This window comes from Euprymna scolopes, chromosome 5, assembly GCF_053919585.1.
Source record: "Euprymna scolopes isolate OS-2025 chromosome 5, ASM5391958v1, whole genome shotgun sequence".
NCBI classification, from domain to species: Eukaryota; Metazoa; Mollusca; class Cephalopoda; order Sepiida; family Sepiolidae; genus Euprymna; species Euprymna scolopes.
Window position 1 is genome coordinate 162,870,465 of NC_136486.1, and position 24,591 is coordinate 162,895,055.

Consider the following 24,591-nt stretch of genomic DNA (forward strand, 5'->3'; position numbering starts at 1 on the left):
AATACTGCTGCCACATCTGGGCAGGAGCTGCTAAAAACAGCCTATCCTGCCTTGACAGAGTACAAAATAGACTTTGAGACTTAGTGGGGATGCCCTTTTTTCTTCCCTGCAACCTCTCTCCCACAGAAGAGACGTTGCGAGCCTATCTTTGTTTTATCGGTATTTCCATGGCAAATGCTCGTCTGAGCTCCAATCTCTGGTCCCCTTCGCCAATCTTTCACGATAAACATCCGTTTAGCTGAAACCACTGTCAATAATTTTCCTTACTCTTTATCTGTGCCTAAATCAAAACGTATATTCCATGAACAAAGCTTCTTTCTTAGAACTGCACGTCTGTGGAACTCTCTACCGCTTGCCTGTTTCTCACCTGACTTCAACTTGGATGTCTTCAAGTCCATGTCTTATAGGTCAAACAAATTCCTGATGAACCGCTCCCTTAAGTAATGACACTTTATCAAATCTCCAATACTAACGAATCCTACAACACTATCCCATTGATTACTGTACACGCAATAACCCTTATCCCCGAGTGGCTTCTGGGCCTTGATAAGTGGTGACCTCCATGTAAAAAAAAAAAAAAAAAATGTGCTGAACTCCTGCCCGTGCTTGTGGAAAAGGCATGCTCTCAGTTCCAGACCTGTATCGAGGTGGTGATTGAGGATGAAGGCGACTACATTGAATAGATGTCAGCTCTACTACATAATCAAGTTACTGGAATTGATTTTTTCAATAGCAGTTTTAAAATAAACACCGTAGGACCCCAATATGCCATAGTAGTAGGGAAGAGAAAAGGGGATTACCCACTAGATTTCAAAGTCGAGTTTGTACTCTGTCAAAGCGGGAAAGAGTGCTCTGAACAGCATCTCTCTAGATTTGTCCTAAGATGAAGTACTAGTGGCATATTTGGCTTTTAATGTTATTGGTGTTAAGCATCACCCTCCTCCCATACATCATATTTGGTTTAATGTCAGTTTTACATGCTGACATTTTGGACGGCTTTCAAAAAATTTCCAAACTAACTTATCTTTGGTCAGATATGTATTTTCCCTTTTTCTTTCAAGTCCATCACTTTCTGCAAGGTTTTGTTTAGCTTTCCCTTACGAACTGAACCTGTTATTGTAAGTCTTTTACACCCATTCCGGAACAGGCATTTTCCTATTTTTTTGGCAGCTTTCAAAGAAGGGATTGTTATCCTGGGCCCCTAAAATCAACAGAGATTACACCATTCTTGTAATGATTTGGTCCTTGTTGATTTTGTGGTGGGAATTTAGATCTGTGCAGTTCTAGGAGGTCCAGCTTCTCAGGCTTTGTTTTCTCTCTTTGAGAAAGGGTTAGTGTATTGCTAATCGCCTGAAGCGCCATCACCGTACTTTTTGCAGGTCAGAGTGCCCCTCTTCTGGGGTGCTGACTTCTCAATCTCAGTTTTCGACCCTGGTGTCTAAATTCTTGCAGTGGGAGAGAATTTAAAAAAATTCCAATCACTTTGATCGAGACGCAGATGCACAACCAGTATACTCACATCAAGTACAAATTTGAGTCCTGCTAGTTTCAGATTTTGTACCGAAAAACTAATATTTAGTAACATGAAGCAAAGATCAAGTTGTTTCCAACTAAAATCTTTAATAATAATATTATTAAAATCTTTAATAATAATATTAAAATCTTTAATAATGATGTTATTAAAATCTTTAATAATATTATTATTAAAATCTTTAATAATAATATTATTAAAATCTTTAATAATAATATTATTAAAATCTTTAATAATAATATTATTAAAATCTTTAATAATAATGTTATTAAAATCTTTAATAATAATGTTATTAAAATCTTTAATAATAATGTTATTAAAATCTTTAATAATAATATTATTAAAATCTTTAATAATAATGTTATTAAAATCTTTAATAATAATGTTATTAAAATCTTTAATAATAATATTATTAAAATCTTTAATAATAATGTTATTAACATCTTTAATAATAATATTATTAAAATCTTTAATAATAATGTTATTAAAATCTTTAATAATAATATTATTAAAATCTTTAATAATAATGTTATTAAAATCTTTAATAATAATATTATTAAAATCTTTAATAATAATGTTATTAAAATCTTTAATAATAATATTATTAAAATCTTTAATAATAATGTTATTAACATCTTTAATAATAATATTATTAAAATCTTTAATAATAATGTTATTAAAATCTTTAATAATAATGTTATTAAAATCTTTAATAATAATGTTATTAAAATCTTTAATAATAATGTTATTAAAATCTTTAATAATAATATTATTAAAATCTTTAATAATAATATTATTAAAATCTTTAATAATAATATTATTAAAATCTTTAATAATAATATTATTAAAATCTTTAATAATAATGTTATTAAAATCTTTAATAATAATATTATTAAAATCTTTAATAATAATATTATTAAAATCTTTAATAATAATATTATTAAAATCTTTAATAATAATATTATTAAAATCTTTAATAATAATATTATTAAAATCTTTAATAATAATGTTATTAAAATCTTTAATAATAATGTTATTAAAATCTTTAATAATAATATTATTAAAATCTTTAATAATAATATTATTAAAATCTTTAATAATAATGTTATTAAAATCTTTAATAATAATGTTATTAAAATCTTTAATAATAATATTATTAAAATCTTTAATAATAATATTATTAAAATCTTTAATAATAATGTTATTAAAATCTTTAATAATAATATTATTAAAATCTTTAATAATAATATTATTAAAATCTTTAATAATAATATTATTAAAATCTTTAATAATAATGTTATTAAAATCTTTAATAATATTATTATTAAAATCTTTAATAATAATATTATTAAAATCTTTAATAATAATGTTATTAAAATCTTTAATAATAATGTTATTAAAATCTTTAATAATAATGTTATTAAAATCTTTAATAATAATGTTATTAAAATCTTTAATAATAATGTTATTAAAATCTTTAATAATAATATTATTAAAATCTTTAATAATAATATTATTAAAATCTTTAATAATAATATTATTAAAATCTTTTATAATAATGTTATTAAAATCTTTAATAATAATGTTATTAAAATCTTTAATAATAATGTTATTAAAATCTTTAATAATAATGTTATTAAAATCTTTAATAATAATATTATTAAAATCTTTAATAATAATATTATTAAAATCTTTAATAATAATGTTATTAAAAGCTTTAATAATAATATTATTAAAATCTTTAATAATAATATTATTAAAATCTTTAATAATAATATTATTAAAATCTTTAATAATAATGTTATTAAAATCTTTAATAATAATATTATTAAAATCTTTAATAATAATATTATTAAAATCTTTAATAATAATATTATTAAAATCTTTAATAATAATATTATTAAAATCTTTAATAATAATATTATTAAAATCTTTAATAATAATATTATTAAAATCTTTAATAATAATGTTATTAAAATCTTTAATAATAATGTTATTAAAATCTTTAATAATAATGTTATTAAAATCTTTAATAATAATGTTATTAAAATCTTTAATAATAATAATATTATTAAAATCTTTAATAATAATATTATTAAAATCTTTAATAATAATATTATTAAAATCTTTAATAATAATATTATTAAAATCTTTAATAATAATATTATTAAAATCTTTAATAATAATATTATTAAAATCTTTAATAATAATGTTATTAAAATCTTTAATAATAATGTTATTAAAATCTATAATAATAATGTTATTAAAATCTTTAATAATAATATTACATTACATTGTTCTTCTCATCATGAACTAATTTAAATAAAAACTCTAAATTTTTTTGTTCTTTTGAAAGAGAATAATTTTAGATTAAAAAATAAAATAATTTCATATTGAATTTGTCTGTATTTAATACATGAAATTAAGTTGTCAGATTTTAAAAGTTAGGCTTAAACAGCAATGCAGCTGATAAATCAATATTTGATTCTGACTAGCCAATGAAATGCAAACATTTTTCAGTCTGTTTTTTTGTTTTTTTTAGGTGAAAGACTTCCTGTCAATTTCACCAATTACATATTCTATCCGATCCGATAATTCTTTCAGTAAAAGAAACTGACAGAGGTTCACCATTTATTACAAATGAATAATTTTAAATTTGTTACATAGCTATTCAAATATTTCTTTGTATTTATAAAACGCACTTTCTTTCTTTAAAATACACGCTTATCATTTCTTTTAAATTAAAAATTAAAAATATAATCAAGCACATAGATGCATTTAACTTTTACACATTAATTAATAATGCGAATATACATTCTTGATAAACTAAACAATTATTAAACCATGCAGCTGAATTAATGAAAATCTAAAATATAAACGCATTTGTATATTTATGCAATTAAACAAATACTTTTCCTTTTTATTTATTTATTTTTCTTTCCATTATTTATAATGTATTATATTTTTAGTCTCTGACAATTTTTTTATAAAATTTATGACTTAAAATGAATAATATTCGTTCTTTATAAAAGTGCAAAATTATGGCAAAATTATGTTCAATTATTATTTATTTTGTGAGATTAAAAAAGTAATTTTGCTAACAGTGTTCTATATTACTTTATATTTTGCTTAACGATGCTGAAGACAAAAATGTGCTCATCATAAGCCCAAGCACTAATTCTAAGCCCAGAATGTTGGTTGAGAATGACAAGATTAGGGTGGCAACCTAGAAATTGGCTTCACGTCATTATTATGGTGAAGATCAAGAAAACCTTAAATTTAGCTCCATCTTGTATAGAGATTCCAACATAATCAAAATGGTAGCCAGTTACAAATTAGTTTCCAAAAGATGAGAGCATCTATCTATCCACCTACCTATCGTGTGGAAGCGTTTGTACCAATTTTTGGTCTGCAGATGTGAAACTTGATGTATAAGAGATTTGGACCCATTGGATTAATGGAGAGCCAATTACTCTCCTGGATATGGAACTCTACCAATATCCGACTAACAAGTAAGCCTAGTTTATGTCACCACTTTTCTCTGTAATTTGTTCTTTTTCAATATATCTTTAAAACCTATACCATGTTCCAAGTCGTTTTTCGTGGTGACAATGTGAATCCACATCACTAATATTTAACAAAAACAAGATAAAATAATATCTATTGCCTATACACAATTTTGCAGCTCAGGTCAGTAAACTACAGTTTTACCCTTCTGTCTTGATTTAGAACAGAACAAATACTACACATTGATCCCAGTCCAGTTCAATTTTTTTTATTTACTCTATAATTTTGTTTTTATTTTGAACATTTTTAAACAATTTGTGTTTATTTTCCTAATCATATGGAATGGTAGAAATAAAGAAAGATTGTAAAAATTGGAGAAAACGTTCCTGATAAATCTCTTACTACTTTATTACACATTATTTTCTGATTCCTAGGGATTGATTTGTAGGGACAAATTAGAAAAGGGTTTCATTCATTTCAAAGTGAGCCACATCTATTTCACAGATCCTAAAATAAGGTTTTATTCTGAACCATTGGAAGATTCTGGTAAGTTTGAAAATGAAATAAAAGAAAAAAGAAGGTGGATTAGCAAGGAATGCGATTATTTTTATTATATCCTCTTCAGAAATGTTTGGAAAATAAACCCTGTTAACGGAATTACAGCGATTTTCCTTTTATTTCAATAATTATTGTATTAGTGTGGTTTGCTTACTGAAAAATTATCGTAATATCGGTATGTTTAGATTTGGATATTAAATTAGAAATTAAAAAGTTTGCTTTTTTCTTCTAAAGCACTTTTAAAATTAATCTTTGTGGGATGGGTCATGATGCCCTTCCCTTCGATTTTAATATGTTACAGTCCATATGCAAAAGAGGGATATATAAAAACCTAGCCAGAGATAGGTTATTTTGAAAGCAATTTCTTAAAGTTATACAATGAGAATAGAAGTCGACGACATGGCCGATTCGACAGAGGATTAATTCGGTGTCAACCGTGCCAGTCAGCATTTTTATAGAAATTTTATAACTTTAAAAAAAATTTTTTTAAATCAATATCAAAATATATTCTATATATATAATCAAGATCCAAATGCCACTCAAAGATAAGAGTTAATGAGTTTGTTAGGCGAATAGTGAGGCAACACAATGACGATTGATAAGTTGTTGTAACTGATCTGAATATGGTTGTTTAAGAGGACGGTTCAACGGCCATGTTGTAGTCAACTGTGGAGCAGCTCCATGGTATTGTTTCAGAGACAAATAATTCATAGAGAGTTTGCTTATGCAAGTTCTAGATTACATATATTTATTACAGATAATTTTTTTCTTTCTTCTACAATTATGTTCTTTAAAAAGTTGCAGACTCGATTTACTGTTGGATTGCATTTGCTCCTTATGGATTCTACCTTCTTTTCCATTCTTGCAGTCAGTCCCTACGACTGCAAATCCTAAGTTTTCATATATATACATATATCTATATCTATGTATATATATATATTATCGATTATATAAAGTATTTTGTTGAAATTTGAAAACGTGGATATTTTCAATTTCGTGCAGCGTTCTTTCTGTTTCAACATGGCAAGTCTCTCTACCAAATGGCAAAGAAAACTGTTCTTTTTTTAAGGTGGACACCTGCGTCTTATCGTGAATTCCAGTTTTACAAACAGATGATTCCTTGCTCAATATAATTTCATAACAAAACATTTTTTTTTCTCCCTCTGTAAAACAATTATACATTTTAAAAACTCCCACATCAGAATTTAGACCGATTTTATGTGTTCAGTTTTATGCATATGTGTATATGAGTTTGATGTCTACAAAAACACTTGATGTTATGGAGTTTATTTGTTTAAAACTTTTGTCTATTTAGAAAGAAATATGTGTTTCGTCCACTAGTAAGTTTGTGTTAATTAAATCTAATAATTTTTTTGCCTCGTCTTTGCATGTTAAATGTCTAGGCCGTGTATTGAGAAATCATTTCGACAAAAACATGCACCTGGTGACAAATGCAAGAAACAACATAAATTGATTATAAAATGTACCAAAAATTATTTGAGTAAAAATTATGAACTTGACACTGACACCTGCATGGGAAGAAACAATAAACTTGATCAATTGTCAAAAAGAAAGGTATGGTATTTGATGGGTTGTTTTCGGCAAAAGGTTGCACAGGTGTAACCAAAGTCAAGTCAATTCAGTGATTTGGCAGTGGTAAAATAAAAGGTTCTTGAGGTGTGGCTATCGTGACAATGGCATCAAGGAGGTGTTTCAGGTAGTCATAAATGGTTATATAATAACAGTAAAAAAGAATATTGTTGACTTATAATTTGGGCTGGAAAAGAATCAACTCGTCGAATTCATGTACATGCATTTCCCTCCTAACAACCAACCATCCATAATCCTCATTGACAATAAAGATATATTGTTATATTTTCATATATCCGTGTGTCGTCATTTTTTTTTGAATGCAGTACAAATACAATATGCATCCACTTTTTGAACATTGTATATAAAAGTTTGAAAAGCATAAGCATGTAATTGACAACTTATTACTGTTTCTTGCAGTTATTATAGTAGAAATAAAGCCATACGATTAATTAAATTATGCAATCTGCGACAGTTAATGAGATTTGAACTGACTGACCTAATTTGTCGATAAGAGATGAGACATGCATTCTTTTCATCTCAGCATGGCATACCCAGCAGGATATTAATTAACCAAATAAATAAAAGATCAAAAGAAAATAGAAATTAAAAATTGGCCAAATACAAACACCAAGATCCATTGTTAGAGAAATCAGTTGAGAGAAAAAAATCAAAAAAGAAAAGTATCTTTTGAAATATTGAATTACTCAGCTTGATTTATCAAAAAAAAAAAAAAACTCCAAAAAAAAACAAACGAGATCTGCTGGCAGCGATTGTGTCAGAGTATTTGTTGAAAAACAACTCTGCAAGATATAGGATTTAAACAAAAAGGAAAAACTTTATATACCAGGCATCATATTTATATTATTTGTTTTCTCTTAATTATGGATGTTAATTTCTTGGGACATTAGGAAATTTTCTCAGCAAGATTCTCATATCTCTCATTATTGTTTTTATCATATTCTGTGGCAGACTTCCATACGGAGCAGACATGTAAAACTGGACTCCAAAACGGAAAACATTCAATGAACATAAAATTATATCAGAGTTTGCAAAACACCAACCTTATTGCCAACTAATATGCAGAAGATGTAAAGAGGATATCTTTTATTTTTTTTACACAGTGATCACCACTTATCAAGGCCCGGAAGCCACTCAGGGATAAGGGTTATTGCAAGTACATTACATTAGTGTGGAGATTTGATGAAGTGTTTACTTAAGGGGGCGGTTTATCAGGAATTTGTTAACATTGGACTTGAAGGCATCTAAGTTGTAGTCCGGTGGGAAGCGGGCAGATGAAACAGAGTTCCACAGGCGTGCAGTTCTATATCAAACCAAATAAGGTCTGAGAATATCACTTTCTATTTTAAATGATTTTCTTATTCTAAGACCAAATCTGATGGGTTTCAGTTTCGTTTTAGGAATAAAGTTGAGCCTATTGATCAGGATTTTTCTCGTATGATGACTCTATATCTGTCATAAACACTTTTTGATCCATCTTGAAAACCAATCACATTTGTCTAATCTAAATTTGGATCAATAAGCAAAACTAGATTCTCAAACCTTAGGACAACTAATCTAAAAAACTTCTGAAAATAACATCTGTGACTATGTTAATCCTTAACACATGGTAACCAATTACCTGTACTGACGCGGCTTACCTGTTGAAGAGAGTGGGTCTTGTTACATACAATGCTTGATTCCACTATGAACAAATTCATCTGATGGTCAGACTCTCATCATTCAAAAAAAAAATGCAGTAGAGTTCACACACAGCAAAACAATTATTTACTAAAATAGAAGAATTTCAATAATTGACACAAACCAAAAGAAACCATTTTTTTTAAATCACCAAAAATCAAAAAGGGATTGAAATCTTTAACAATTTCCAACATTTATACAAAAAATTATATGTAAACATTAAAAATATTTGTAAAAAAAAAAACAAAAACAAAGTTCGATGCCGAAATTTATTTATTTGTTCAAAAATGCAAAATAAATCCAAATATTTCAGTCATTTTTCAATGAATTGGACATTGTTTTGCTTTTCTTCATTGTCAGTAGAAAACAAGCTCTCTTGTTGTAAATAGAGATGGTATTAATGTTTTTATGTGTAAATACATGTACATTGTTAAGCTCGTTTGTATTACGTTTAAATGTCGATATTATAACATTGTTTTTCCTATTCTGTATATGTTTGTTTCAGTCCATCATTTAGTAACTGCAAAGTTTGCACAGACTTGAAAAGTCCTTGAATTTTGACTTTTGCATTGAAAAAGCCTTATTTCTATTATTACCTTGAAAATGTTTTGAGATTTATATTCTTTATTTCCAGTAAAAATTTTTGCCGAAATATCAAAAATAAAATCGAAATAAATCTCTCTCCATTTTTACTTTCATTTATAATTTATTTTTTTGTGGGGGAGGGGGCAAATGCGGCTGCCATGAATAAAAGTGATCGCTCCTTCCTTCTAAAAAAGTTTCTTATGTAGACGAGACTCTCCAATAGCAACCCTCCCCCCCAAATAAATTGTGATAACCTAAAATGAAGTTGGACAAAATTGTAGCGATGTTGGTTTGAAATTTAAAAGTCGTAAAGAGAGTTAATATTTGAGATGAAATAAAAAGCATTTAAAACTACTTTAAAAATCACCAAAAAAATGATGCAAAGTAACTTTCATTGGCTATGGCAATATTTATTTATTGTATACTAGCATTTCAGACCGGCGTTGCCCGGGTGTTTGGAGGTGTATGTTTAGCAAAAAAAAAAAAAGCGGTTAATTTTTTTTTAACTTCGACCCCTATTATGACCCCTTAACATTTATTGTTTTGGGCTCAAATCAAGCTATTGAGTTAGACCTGTGTCCAAGGAACCTGTATCTAAAATTTCAAGTGTTTAGATCAAAAATTGTCGGAGGAGTGTGGTAGAGTTCTCAATCGTTGAACTTTGACTCCTGCAGAGCCAAATTTCTGGCCGAAAACCGATCACAAAGATTTTCCCAAATCTCAGTACCCTGTATATCAAATTTCGAGTCTGTAGACTTAAAATTGACAGAGTTATTGCGTAGGTAAATGTACACAGACACACACACACAGACACGTTGATTTATATACATCCAAACGCCGGGCTGAAATGCTAGTATATATATATATATATATATATATATATATATATATATATATATATATATATATATATATATATATATATATATACTACTAGCATTTCAATTTCAGCCCGGCGTTGCCTGGGTGTTTGGATGTGTTTGTTAAGCAAAAAAAAAAAGAAGTGATGGTAGGAAGGCAGGCTTGAACCCATACCGCAAAGCAGGAAAAGAACGGGGGAAAACATCTGACATCTTTGCGATTACGACCACCGCCAAACCTGAAGTGACTTATGTTAACATTAAGGCTAGACAATTGAAAGGAGAGGATATCTTTCAAAAACATCGGCGAAAAAAGCGACCCCTCCCCTGCAAAAAAGTGCCTAGTTGAAGGTTAAGGTGCTAATGTTTTTAGCCAATTTCTTGATATTTGTCGTATGAAAGGTCGAACTTCTAAACGATACTGATCTTGTGAAAATCCGTCGCCTTTGTCGAAAGTTTTAGGCAGACATGCAAACATACATACATTTATATATTGGTAACTAAAAATTTACGACCCAAACCGATGAAAAAGCTTCCCCTATCTCTGAATACCCTTTATGTAAAATTTCCAATGTTTAGACCAGAAAGTGCCTGAGTAATTTGGTAGAGACTGCAGATGTCAATTTTTTTTAACTTTGACCCCTATTATGACCCCTTAACATTTATTGTTTTCGGCTCCAATCAAGTTATTAAGTTAGATCCATGTCCAAGGAACCTATATCTAAAATTTCAAGTGTTTAGACCCAAAATTGTCGGAGGAGTTTGTTAGAGTTCTCAAAAGTCAAATCGTTGAACTTTGACACCTTAACAGCCAAATTTCCGGCTGCAAATGGATTGCAAAGATTTTCCCAAATCTCAGTACCCTGTATATCAAATTTCGAGTCTGTAGACTAAAAATTGACAGAGTTATTGCGTAGGGAAATGTACACAGGCACACAGACAGACACACAGACACGTTCACTTTTATAGATATATAGATTTGCTATTTTTACCATTTTTTCAAATCCCTGTGTATTGTAAAGCACCCCAAATTTTGTTTTGAAAAACTTGAATTTTATCTGAAAAAGGCATTGAAAAATTTTGAAAAGCCTTGAAAAGTCCTTGAAAATCTTTACGAACCCTGAACTCTATAGTCTCATTATACCCTGATCTATTGATGCATTATTTTAATATTATTTATTTCCATCAAATGTATATTTTATTATCAAATAGTTTTGAAATTCTACCAGATATATTAGCTCTTAATGTTTGCTTCATAAGTCTCGAATTATTAAATAATTTAGTTATATAAATTTATAGTAACGCTTAAATTGTTGCATTTTCTATTGTTGCTTCCTCAAATTTCATGTTATGATTCCATCCCTCTCGGGATCTGTGTTGTCATTTTGTCGTTTCTTTGAATCTTTTTTTTAACTTCTTTTTGCCTGCTATTGCATTTCCTTGTATTCTGTGCAGTCTCTTGTTAGGACCTGTTGTTTATATAAATTTATTGAATAGAATTGAGAGATGGTGGTTTATTGAGAAAAGTCTTCAATAATCACAAGTACCACTTAATTATATAGGGAAAAGGCCACAATCTTTACCTAAGTAACTATTAGCTAGCTATATAGACAGACTGCACTCCTGGTCACATGTGAGCCTTAGCAGTTATGTTGAAATATTGTGATGGAGGGTTTGGGCGGGGGGGGGGAAGAACCCCATTTCCGTTAATTGAGGAGAGCAAAACGTCCTGCAACACAAGAGTAGGGAAGGCGAGTAAAATGTAGACAAGTATTTGGGTGATGCTCTCGAGGTTAGCTGTTGTGCCTTTGCTGGCTCTGACATGTGTGATGTGGCGCAAACTGTCCTCTCGGATGTTGCTAAGAAATGACCAAGCAAAGTGTTTGTCTGAAAGAATTGTTACCCGCGGGTACGGACGTTTACAAAAGAGTTGGCTAATATAAGCAATGCAGTGACAGTAGAAATATGTGTGCTAGACAGTTTGTACAGAAATATTTTCAGTCGTTTACTCCGTTTGGGAGCCAACAGTACCATTTCATAATCTTCCAGCCTGTATACTACCCTTTGTGTGTGTGTGTGTGTGACGGCTAACCATTCCTACTGTATATATCAACAGTCTAAAGGACCAGAACACTTTTACATGCCGAACCAACAATTAATTGAAGAACTTTTCTTGTTTCTTTTTGTTTCCAATTTTCGATCGAGGTGAATGACACATTTAAAATATTTAGAATTATTGTCTTACTTGAATATTAATAATACTGCAATCATCTGTGGAGAAACTCAGACTTAATTCAAAACTCCATATCATTAATAACATTAATGTTTAGAAAGAATTCAGTAGAGTAATTTAGATAATGATTTTAAAAAGCTGGTTTTAATAGATTATTGCCTGTTAGAATTGGTTTCCAATTTCATTGTTTTATTTTCAGGAACACCCGCAACAGCTTTGTGAATACATTATTAGAAAGTCCTTTTTTTAATGGAATATGCATTCATAAAGTTATAAAATGTTTTTATAAACCGAGCACATACATTTGCAAGTAACTGATAATTGTTTATTTTTGTACTAGCAGGGTATGGGTGGGGCACCCGGCTTTGCCTGGGCGTAAAATACGCTTAAATATGATATTTTATTTTGTCCAGATTTCATATATTTTATTATAGAGTTGTGATTTCAAAAGTAAAAAAAAAAAGTATTTAGGTGACATCAGTTAGAATCGAAACTGAAACTGTAGCATTCAAAGCTGGTGACGTTACCACTTATCAACGTGACATGCATATGAACTGATTAAAAATAAACTAAGATGAATGTACAAATTGTATAACGATTTTTTCAATTTTGACCCATTTTTGACCCCTTGAAAACTATTTTGACTGGCTGAAGACCCATAAAAGAACAGTCCGTAAAAAAAAATCCAAGCATTTAAAATATGGAGACAGACAGACATATAGCCTTTTATATATTAGATTTTTTACGTCATCCTCGTTAACAATAGACATAGATACTGTGTAAAAAATATTGCCATATGATTTTTTTGTTGACACCCGACTATGGTACCCTGTAAAGTTATAATGAGGGCTAGGACAACAGCATATTCTTTTCATTGTTTTGACTCTCGAGTGTGTATCCGTTGACATTATAGATGCAACATCGTGTTATCAAAACCAATGTGCAAATTAGTTAACTTTGTGACTGGGCATAATATGTTTCTAGTTTTATTTTTTTAGATGAGGATTGATCATTCATATTATTTGGACTACTCTTCTCATCTTCGTTCCTATTTTCACATTTCGATGTAACCACTTACCTTCTTCGGATGTATCTTGTCTAACGGGGGAAGCTGCACAAAATTTACCCCTATGGATTCAATAAAGGGATCTATTCAAAATTCGGTGCAGATTTTCAAGTTCAACAAGTCACATCTTTTTGGAGGTTGAAGTTTTGCTCGTCTGAGCTCAAATCTATTGTCCCTCCTCGTAAAACATTCAGGAGAAACACTCGTTTGGCTGTAAACACTACCAATAATTTCCCCCATTCTTTATTTGTGCTTAAACCATGAACAAAGCTTCTTTCTTAGAACTGCACACCTGTGGACCTCTCTTCCGTTTATCTGCTTTTCAGCTTACTACACTATGGCCATCTTCAAGTCCAATGTAAACAATTTCTTGACGAGCAGTTCCCCTTAAGAAATCCAATTTACCAAATTTACACTTCTAACGATTACTATGATTTTGTCCTTTTGACCACGGAACACTCTTTAACTCTTATCCTCAGGTGGCCTCTGGGCCTTGATGAGTGGTGATTCCTTTGTAAAAAAAAAATGTGAGTAACACTCATAATACACTTGCAAATTATTTAGGACTTCTACCCAGCTATGGCTGATGGAATGAGAGTATGCTACTTTTGTGAATTAAAGAAAGAGTTCTCCGTGTAGATTCCCAAGTATGACAAGATAAACCTGAAGAAGGTCTGAGGTTACATCGACCAAAACGTTATGAAAATGACACTCAAGATGTGAACAGTATTTTGAATATTCCAAATAATAATTTTGCACCTGCATAAGTAGTATATAAAAACATGACGTGTCTCTTGTGTAAAATTGAATTAACTTGAAATAGTTTTGACATTAATTTTAGTGTGAGAAAGGGTCCAACTTTTTTCATTTATTTATTTGAATATTTCACATTTTTTTAAAATTATACATCTTATTCTTATTTTTACCGAGTCATTTGTGTTTTCTTATTTCAGAAATGAATGGATTGAAAGTTCGACCATGCTGCATCGAAGTACTTGAACAAGTTCTTAATATCCTCAAGAAACATGTTTCTAATGTAAGATCATTGTTGAAAAATTACTTTTATTTTTCTACATTCAATTATATATTCCATAATATTATAATTCATCACTATCATTGTATCTTTTCTATGATATATGCACGTTAGAAAAATCTCTCTCTTAGCGATCCCTTAACAGTAAGTATGGTGGAATATATTTCAACTGTCAAGTAGTGATCTTTAGAGAGTTTAGAATAAACGAACAAACGACTTTATAAAACTTGCAAGGAAAAGGTTTATTGAAGCAAGGGCATGATGCCATTTAGATATAGCTAGGATAGAACTCGTCTGCCTTAGCCCGGTAGTTAATCCCAAGTGGGAATTGTAGATACCGGTGTAGGCAGAGAGAGAGTGTGAGGAAATAGTCTCACTGGAAAAGGGGTAGAGTTTTTCTCATCCGGGATCGAAGCAGTTATATTTCCTTAAGGGGGTAAGGAAGATCCCTGTGCTATGCCTTTGATTGGTCAGTTTGTGCCTTATCGCACAGTCAGGGGATGCACAAGAAAAGAGTTCTATTTGTTTCTGCTACAGATCCCTATGGATGCAGCTTTCTAGATGGGAAAGCTGAAGCAAGCGATGTTTAGAGTACATTTTCTTGCCCCCTCCCCCATTTGGAGTCAAGAAAGTGGATCCTAAAGAGTTGCTCTGTCTTGGATGTAGCTGCCAAATAACTTCTCTGCTATGATCCAGAAGTTGGAAACTGAAACGCACATCCACCGCTTAATGCCGGTTTTTGACTAAAAGCTCCCTACCATCATGTAGCCTGACTCTGTCACCAGTCGGCAAAAGGTTTGTAGGGTTGTTGTGATGTAGTCAGAAAACAAACACCTGTGCGTGGGTTTTTTCTTTAGGTGTACAATGTTGCACAGAAGAGTGCACACCTACCATCACGAATGCATGTGCTGTTTCCAATCGCATGCGGATCCAAAATGATTGAAGCAAATAGACAAGTTGCAGCCCTTGTTCGTCATCCTGACCGTTGGGTTTTGAGAGCTACTTGTCTCAGGATGAATAAAATTAATTCTACAAAAAGAACAGTTTTAAACCATTTTTGTATACAAAAGTGGAAATATATTAAAAAACTCTAACAGTTTTGCACCACTTTAATGTCTTGTTATGAAGATTAAAATAATGATAATCAGATGTCTAGTCCTTATTCCAGTTTTTGTAAGAATCCATTACATAAATTTGCTTAGAAAATATCTTATATTTAAAGCTTAAGCATAAGGCTTAAGCATATTTGTATTAAAATTACCGAACTGTTACTGTTTAACTAATTATCAGGAAAAGCAGAATTTCTGGTTAAATTTTCAGTTTTTCAATATGAAATTTCTTTATCTTTCTCGTTTCATCATGTTTTTGCTTTTTCTGATTTTTTTTCCCCTCCATCTTTCCCTAGTTTTGAAATGTTAATTTTGCCATACTTCAAACGATTCATGATGGGGAGAGAAAATGATAAAAGACTTGTTTCATCAAAGAATTACCTTCCTGATACCTCATCCACCTCATATATTTATTTGGGTTCTTTCGCTTGCAAACAGCTATGTTTTTTTGTTTTTCTTTGACCAAACGTATGAATGTTTTAAAAAGTTTATTGCACACAAAAATCGTTGGACTTTCTTGTTACATGAAAAAGCTAATTTTGACGAATTTGAATGCAAAAATAAAATTGGAACATCAGTCAATATTTTCAGTACGAAAAAAAGTGTACATTACCATCCTTTCTACCCCATCCACCTAAAAAAATATTTACATACAATTTGTTTATTTTCTAAACACAATTATGATATAAACCACTCTAATAGTGACTTTGTTGCTATTGGATTAAAGTATGGTTCAGTTTAGTCTATGAGGCCCACCCTCCTAGGCTTTACCTTCTCTTTGGGAAGGGGTTAGCTTATTGCTAATCACCACCCCTACCGGGACTGCAGATGAGGATACTCAAACATTTTTAATATTATATTCTGGTACACTGGTTTCTCAAAATCACACCTGATCTTGTTTTATTTCCTGGCAAGAAAACAAAAAAAAAAATTAATAAATAGGAAACAAGAAATGTAAATTGATTATTTTCTTAATTCTTATGAACAGTAAGAATTTTATTTAAGTTTACTGTTCATCTTCATTTCTGCTTAAATTCTGATGGGTTAGATGTAATAGCTGTGATTTCAGGCATTATGCCAGGCATTAGAATTTTCAAGATATTATTCACAAAAGCTTAGGTTTATATATATGTTTATCTGCATAGAATTCACTTCTAAACTAATGAAACAATTATGAATTTTTTAACACAAGTGAGATATATTTAATGTTATTTACTTTGATAAACATTCAGATAACTCAGATTTTTGTGAAATTTTAACAATAGGTATTCGATATCCATTAATAAATATTTCCCAATTTTATTTATTTTAAAAGGTTTACGCCAGCATATTATGGGCATCCACCTCTATTTAAAAATTCAAAGTTCAGTTTTTTTACTAAATTATTTTGTCTTACAAGAGAGTCACTACTTATTAAAGCCTGAATGCCACTCGAGGTTACCCCATCGCCATTAACAAATTAGGCAAGATTCTCTGAATTTCAAGCTAACAGTTCTTTAAACTTTGGATCATGTAATGGATTTTATCAAAATTGGAATAAGGATTCTGGACATAAGATTTAGTGTCACTATATCTTGATTTAAGTGTTCATGATAAGAAAAAACATTTGGTGCAAAATAGTCAGTTCTTCTTTGTTATTATGGTGAAACCAATGGTATCTACTGAATTGTCTTGTTGCAGTAATGAACATATCCAAAAATTATGAAAAACGATGAGGTCGAAAATTAATTATTAATGAAAATAGTTTTCAAAAAAAAAAAGAAAGAAACCAGAGAGTTTGAATCGTCGCAAAAAGGAGGTAAATCTTTTCTGAAAACTAAAAAATTTGGCTAATTTAGCAAAACTTCATTTTTTCTAATTTTCTTTGAAAACTGTTTTCCTTAATAATTAATTTTCTACCTTATCGTGTTTCTTAATTTTTGGATATGTTCATTACTGCGACATGACAATTTGGCGGATACCATTGGTTTTACTTGAAATTCAATTTTTCAGTTTTTAAATTTTGCTACAGTAACGACAAAGAACCAAATAGTCATGTTTCATGTTTGGGAATTTCATTTTACCCATTCTGGGATTGAGTTTCGTTGAATATATTTGAGCAAGTTAGAATTTTTATTCTTTACTTGTTTCATTATAGTGTTGGCATTTGTTTTCCGCTTTTATTTAGAAGCAGGTACTCACCAAAATAGAGTATATGAAAGTTGTAATGAAATGGTTTCAACAGGACGCACTTAGCTCACATTCTGCACTGTTAATTATTACGCTAACACAAATTTAAAGAACAACTTTAAATGAATCGAGAGTTGAAATATTGGAAGAATTGTTTAATTTCTTATTTTTAGAAATCTTGACATTACTTTTGGAATTTTGACATTTTTGGTTCTGTAATGAAGATAAGCTAGGCTTCCCTCTAATTTTACGGATATTGCATTCGTTTCGTATTGGCATCGGCATTTTGGCTTCATTTGTTTTAAGATCACAAGACGTAAAAGTCACACCATCATTCATATTCCTCATCTCTCATTAAGATCTATATAATCTTTGAGGATCTCGTTTAGCTCTCAAACAAGAAAATACTCGCCCAAAATAAAGCCGGCAAATGCATTTTAAACCAAATTTGGTAATGGTGTAGCCGTTAACCACTGCTGCAGGGTAAGAGGCTGGTAGGATATATGAATATTGGCAAGACCCTAATTTTGCAAATATATTGCCCAAGAGGTTTAATATGTGTGAACAACTTTCATGATTCAGGACAATGATTAGGGATGTAGATTTATTCCTGTGCTAAAATTTTAAGGATGAGGGCATGCAGCAGAGGATAATACATTCTAGAAGATATCCGCAGGTCAAACAAGGGGAAAATTTCAAGTAAGTTGTGAGAAGTAATCAAATTTAAATTTTTATTTTAATCTTTTATTATTTTTTTCATCATATACTTTATGCGGTGCTTAAAATGTACTAAACCATGTGACTAGTGACCTACTGAATCTTGATTTGTTTTTTATATATATAGTCTTCAAAGTTTTTTAACCTTTCAAACTGTAGAAAAAAAACTTATTTAATTTTTAATATTTTTTTATCATTCAGCTTAGTCAGTAAGTCATTTCATCACCTAAAAACCCTGCATCAATTTGCTTTCTCGAATTCACAATAGTCCTAATGCTATTTCAGGGATCATCAGCACTGTTTTGGGGATTTAAAAACAAAACAGCATATTAAACCATGGCTCCCCAGCAGTGTTTATCAAACACTACCTCCCTTAATCACAGAAACAAAAAAAAAATTTGTTCCAGATATTGGATCTACTTTCCTGCTCCGGATTTATTTGGCTAACACACACACACACACACACACACACACACACACACACACACACACACACACACACACACACACACAAAAAGTAGAAAATGTAAAGATATTGTAGATTTAAATTTACAATATTTTATTCAAAACAAGGAATACGAAATAAAGGTAAAAGGTTCCTTATTCCATGGAGTTTCAAAGAAAGGCTCTTCTCCTAAGAGTAAAAAAAGTTAAGTATACATAAGTATCTATTTTTGCTGGTTAACTCAATTTTTTCAAAACATTTGAGAAAGAAAATTGAAAGAAAAAATGAAAGGGAATACTCAGCAAATTCCAACATGTATGGTTATAAATATCTAGTGATATCCAAAAGTTCGATTAGTGAGCCCAAAAAGAGTTCTGTAAGATATCCTTTAGAATCTCTTTAAAAAATAGTCGGGGTTAGAGAAGGAATGAAAAGTCCTCTGTAACTGACATTGAGCCTTTTAAATCTGGATAAGGTTGTAATTCTATAGATATATACTTTTACATTTATATTTCTGCACTTTCGAATTTGAAAAGTTTTTTTAATAATCTTTTCTTATCTTGCGAATTTTGCTCCTTTTATTATATATATATATTGTTCGATGTACTTATTTAAAAAAAATTATCTAGCGCTTCATAAAACAAAAGAATTACAATTTCACTAATTTACGAAACTAACATAGGAAATATATTTTCTTTGCTACTGCTCTGAAATAACATGCATAAATTATATTAAATATTTTCTAGTTCACGTTTATAAATTTCACATGGGGAAGGGGGTGCACATGTATGCACAAACATAAAAAAAATTACACAATGAAATAAGGAAAGAAAAAACTTAGTAATTCAAAAAGAATATTTCATAATACTTTTTAGTTAGCATTTTTTTTATATTTCCTCAGACAATGCCGAGAAACGGGTCCTGCTAGTTATTTGATATTTATGAAAGCCTTTTGGAATTTCCAAATATTTTCTCTCTTCTCATTTTTGCTCGCCTTTTCTAAAATCAACTTAAAACTATTGTTGTATCATCCTTCTGATTCTCTGTTCTCAGTTTATATATACACTTTGATTTTAGAAGGGATACTGGGGAACGGCTATGTGATTAATGGCATAAACTATAAACCTGGGTGTTCTATGTTCGAATCTAGTTCGTTCCACAAAACCACTTGCATCACACCCGCACAAGACCTTGTGTTTACCCTCCTAGGAAAAAGGAAATAAATAAATCGATGTTATAAAATAATTAGCCAAAACTGAAACATTTTTATAAAAGACAAGCTTTAGAAATCTCTGTCTTTCCCCTTTCTCTCTCTCTCTCTCTCTCTCTTTCTGTCTTTTCCACCTTTCTCTTTTTATCTGCCTCTCCCCCTTTCTCCTTTTATCTGTCTCGTCTCCTTTCCTCTTTTTCTTTCTTCCTCTCTTCCCTTCCTCTTTCTCTCTCTCCTCCTTCCTTTTTTCTCTCTCTCCTCCTTCCTTTTTTCTCTCTCTCCTCCTTCCTTTATTCTCTCTCTCCTCCTTCCTTTATTCTCTCTCTCCTCCTTCCTTTTTTCTCTCTCTCCTCCTTCCTCTTTTTTCTCTCTCTCCTCCTTCCTCTTTTTTCTCTCTCTCCTCCTTCCTCTTTTTTCTCTCTCTCCTCCTTCCTCTTTTTCTCTCTCTTTTCTCGTTTTTCTCTGTCTTCCTTTCCTCTTTTTTCTGTCTTCCTTTCCTCTTTTTTCTCTCCCCACCATTCAGTATTTCTTTCTCCCCCTTTTTTCTTTGTCTCTCCCCCTTTTTTCTCTCTCTCGCCTTCCTCTTTTTTTTCTTTCTCTCTCTCCCTTTTTTCTTTCTCTTTCTCTCCCCTTTCTCTTTTTTCTCTCTATCTTCCCTTTTTTTTCTTTCCCATCCTTCCTCTTTTTCTCTCTCTCTTTTCCTTATTTTCTCTGTCTCTCCCATTTCCTCTTTTCTCTTCCTTTTTCTATTTTCTTTTCTCTCTTACTTTCTCATTTTTATCTCTATTTTGTTTACATCATTGATCCCCCATTATTTTTTTATCGTTCACTATTTAAGTTATTTATCCCACCATATATATCGAAAAATATGATTTACTTTATAATCTGATTAATGTAAGGTTGTTAGAATGTCCTGCGGTTTTTATTCACAATTATGTATTTCTTTTTAATGGAAATCGCTCCAAGCAAGTATAAGAGTTGAGTAAAATAGGATATTGTATCCTTCTGGCTCGTAGTGAGTGCAATACAAAATACAAATGTCTGCACCCATGCTGACAAAATTTATAGAAATCATGGGAGGTCACTCTAGTTCCTTCCTGTCTAGGGGAGATTACTCTGGTTGCCTCCTATTGTCAGGGACAGATAACTCTTATACGTGCTCCTCCCCCTAATGACCACAAGACAAATTGTTCTAGTCATCTTCATATGCAGTAAAAAATTTGTGTGACTTTCCGCACATTTGTGGTGATAAATTCCTTGGTATTCTAGTTTTCCAACATGAAGGTTTACTTAACGGAAGAGGACTAACTGGGTGTGTATATTCTCCTGTGGTATTATCAACTTCCATTTCTTCTTCATGCTTGCTGGGCGATTCAATGTTGATGCGCCGTTCAACCTCCATTGCTTCCTCAAGAAATTATTTCTGTGGGGGATCATGGTTTATAAACGGGTTCAAAGTTCTTGGTGTAGTGTAATATGGGCCATCCACAACTGGGTATATTTTTATGGTGAAACCGATGGTTGCACAATGTTACTCTATTGCTCCCATCTACTCACACTTGGTACTGTCGGTTCCCTTGTGTCTCTACGATCCTCCCCGTCTTTGTCCATTAACGTTGGTAGTTACTGTCCTGGTTCTGGATCTCGTGAAAATCTTCTACTTAGTGTTCCTGGGGTGGACGATAATGCTGGTTGTAGAACTGTTTGTTCTGCATTTGCCTCTTGGCCATTACCACCTCTCTTAATTCACCTATTTCTCTCCACTGTTTTCTTGTTTGGTATTTATCCCGTAAAATGAGAAAATAGTTTTTAATGAACCAATCATATAGCATTATGGCTAGGGGCCTGTCAAGGTTTGGACAGAAGTGTTTTGATGGGTTAGAAATGCCCAAATAACCCAATCGTGGCATAGGCGTTCATAACTGTCCGTGTTGTCAGTTAGAATGCACTTTGCGGTTTTAACAGCTAACTCTGCATAATAGGCTGATGCGGTACATTTCCGTATACTCCAGTTCTCAAAAAGGAGTCATACTCAAATGGTGGTTCATGATCGGAAGAAATTTCTTCAGGTGCACTGTAAGTATAGAACCACGTTCTCAAGGTATTGTGTACCGTTTTAGCCCTTCCCAACGTCATCAGAACCACTTCAACCTATCAAGTATATCAATCCACATACACCATAAATTTCTACCTTGTATATCGACAAAGTCGACAACCACTTGTTGGAATGGAAATTCTGGGTCAGCTAGGGACATTAAGGGTTCCTTAGATTGAGATGGTGTGATTGTGTTACAAGTTGCCATCTAAACCTGGCCAGAACAATTGTTGTCTTGCATTTGCCTTGATGTACGGGGTGAAGGGATTTGACTCATAATGCGGTCGCTCAGTGTTGGGAGATTCTATTCTGCTGCTAGGAACTGATGAATCAAATTAATTCACGTTCTGCTATCAACCAATCAGAAACCAGAATTGCTCCATAATTAAACCTTTTTAGCAACCTTGCACATATTTTTTTCATGTCAACACGAGAAGGATCTCTTGCTCTCTGGCTGCAAAATCATGAAGTCCGGAACCTGTACAGAACAGCTCTCCACTGAGAATTCATCATTCCCAGGACTTTTATAGAATAACTCCCATCGGAAACTTTTCTAAAAGTAAATATGGCTTACAACTCAAGACGAGCTATCAAGATTTTGTTGCCTTTCATGGTAATTCCTTCCAGGCAGTATAACTCTTCATGCATAAACCAGAAGACTCGAGCCATGAGTGCGATATCATTACATGACTGAAGGAAGCCATTTTGAATTAGACCTCTCAAAGTCCTGCATTCTTCATCTGTGGCTGCCACAACTACGATCCTTTCTCATGTTCAATTCACCTTCCCATCTTCAGTGTTTCTGAAATAGTAAATGCGATATCGCTGTCTTAATATAGTGTTGCAAGTCCTAACAGTGCCTGTTTGTTTTGAGCATTTGGATACCTATCTCAATCCTTTTCACTATCACTCTCTTTGATTCTTGGAATATGTGCTCCAGTGTTTTGTCCCAATAGCTCTTTCTGTTCTTTGTCTTTAATAACTCTCAGAAGGGAGCCATAACTTTTGCTTGTGAGAAGACTTACGGCACCTGGTTCACGAGTTCAAATAAGGATCTAACCCCAGTAATTTTTGTCCGGGTAAGGAAGTTAAGATTGGCTTGTCATTCTTTTTGTGGATTTAACTTTGTATGCAATAACTAGAAACCCTGTGAATTCTACCTCTATTTCCAAAAAGTGAAACTTGTCTGGATTAAATCCAATTCCTTTCCTGGCGCAGTGATTTATATAGTCAATCATGTGCCAGAATAATGATTCTATTGATTCGTCCCATAGGAGACTGACATCTATATATTGGGTTTTCCGAGTCATGTCCATGGTGATGTCAGCAAACCAATGAGTGTAACCATCTTCTTATACATGGAATCCTTTAGGGGCTTGACAGAACCTATATCGACCCCACTCAGTGATGAATGTAGTGGCATCCTATGCAGCTAGAGATAGCGGTAGACTGTGGTATCCATTCCATGCATCTAGTACCGTTTTTCTGGTGTATGCTGGTATCGCTGACACTTGATTGAATGGGGATGAGGTGTGATGTGTTTCCATCATGGTGGCATCATTCCACTTCTGTAGATCCACTGTCCGCCTTGGTGACGCATCCGTTTTTGGTGTGACCACCATTCATGAACACCAAATAGTCGGCGTACCTACTGATACCAGTTCTATTATCCTCAGTGTGATGTCTCTGTCTATGTCTTGCTTCACATTTTTCTTCCTATGATGGAGAACAGGTGTTGGCGTGTGAACTGCTGTTGGTGTCACATCTGGGAGGAATTTTATTTGTAAAAGTTTACTTTTCATTGTCTGTAGTGGTTGATGTGGACAATATTTGGATGTGCTTGAGTTGAAATGTTCTTTCAGCCATTGTTCTAATTCCTGTCTGTTGGTTTGAATGGGATCCTCTCTGGTTTCTTCAGAACTGGTGCTCTGCACAGGCATCCACAAGGGGTAGTTTCCTTTGTTCTTACAGAGCTGCTCTGCAACAATGATGTTGGGAAATTGGAAGGCAAAAGGTCCAGATCTTTAAATGGTTGTGACAAGTAGAAACCGGATGTGTTGTCTGATACATATACCTTTTGTCGTGTTTCTTTTAACCCCACCCCTATGCACAAAAACAGGACTCCCTTGATGTGTAGCCGGTTGTTGGTTATGCCTCTTATCATGGAACAAGAAAACGTGCT

At 31.7% G+C, this 24,591-nt stretch overlaps 1 protein-coding gene across 1 annotated transcript in view; it reads left to right on the top strand.

Moving 5' to 3' along the window:
- LOC145277030 (uncharacterized) overlaps positions 1-24,591 on the top strand; it is a 112,884-nt gene that overhangs the window by 16,533 nt on the left and 71,760 nt on the right. Inside the window, exon 2 of the mRNA XM_080128634.1 lies at positions 14,585-14,667. Coding sequence (XP_079984760.1) covers positions 14,585-14,667 — 83 coding nt within the window. The remainder of the gene's footprint in view (positions 1-14,584; positions 14,668-24,591) is intronic.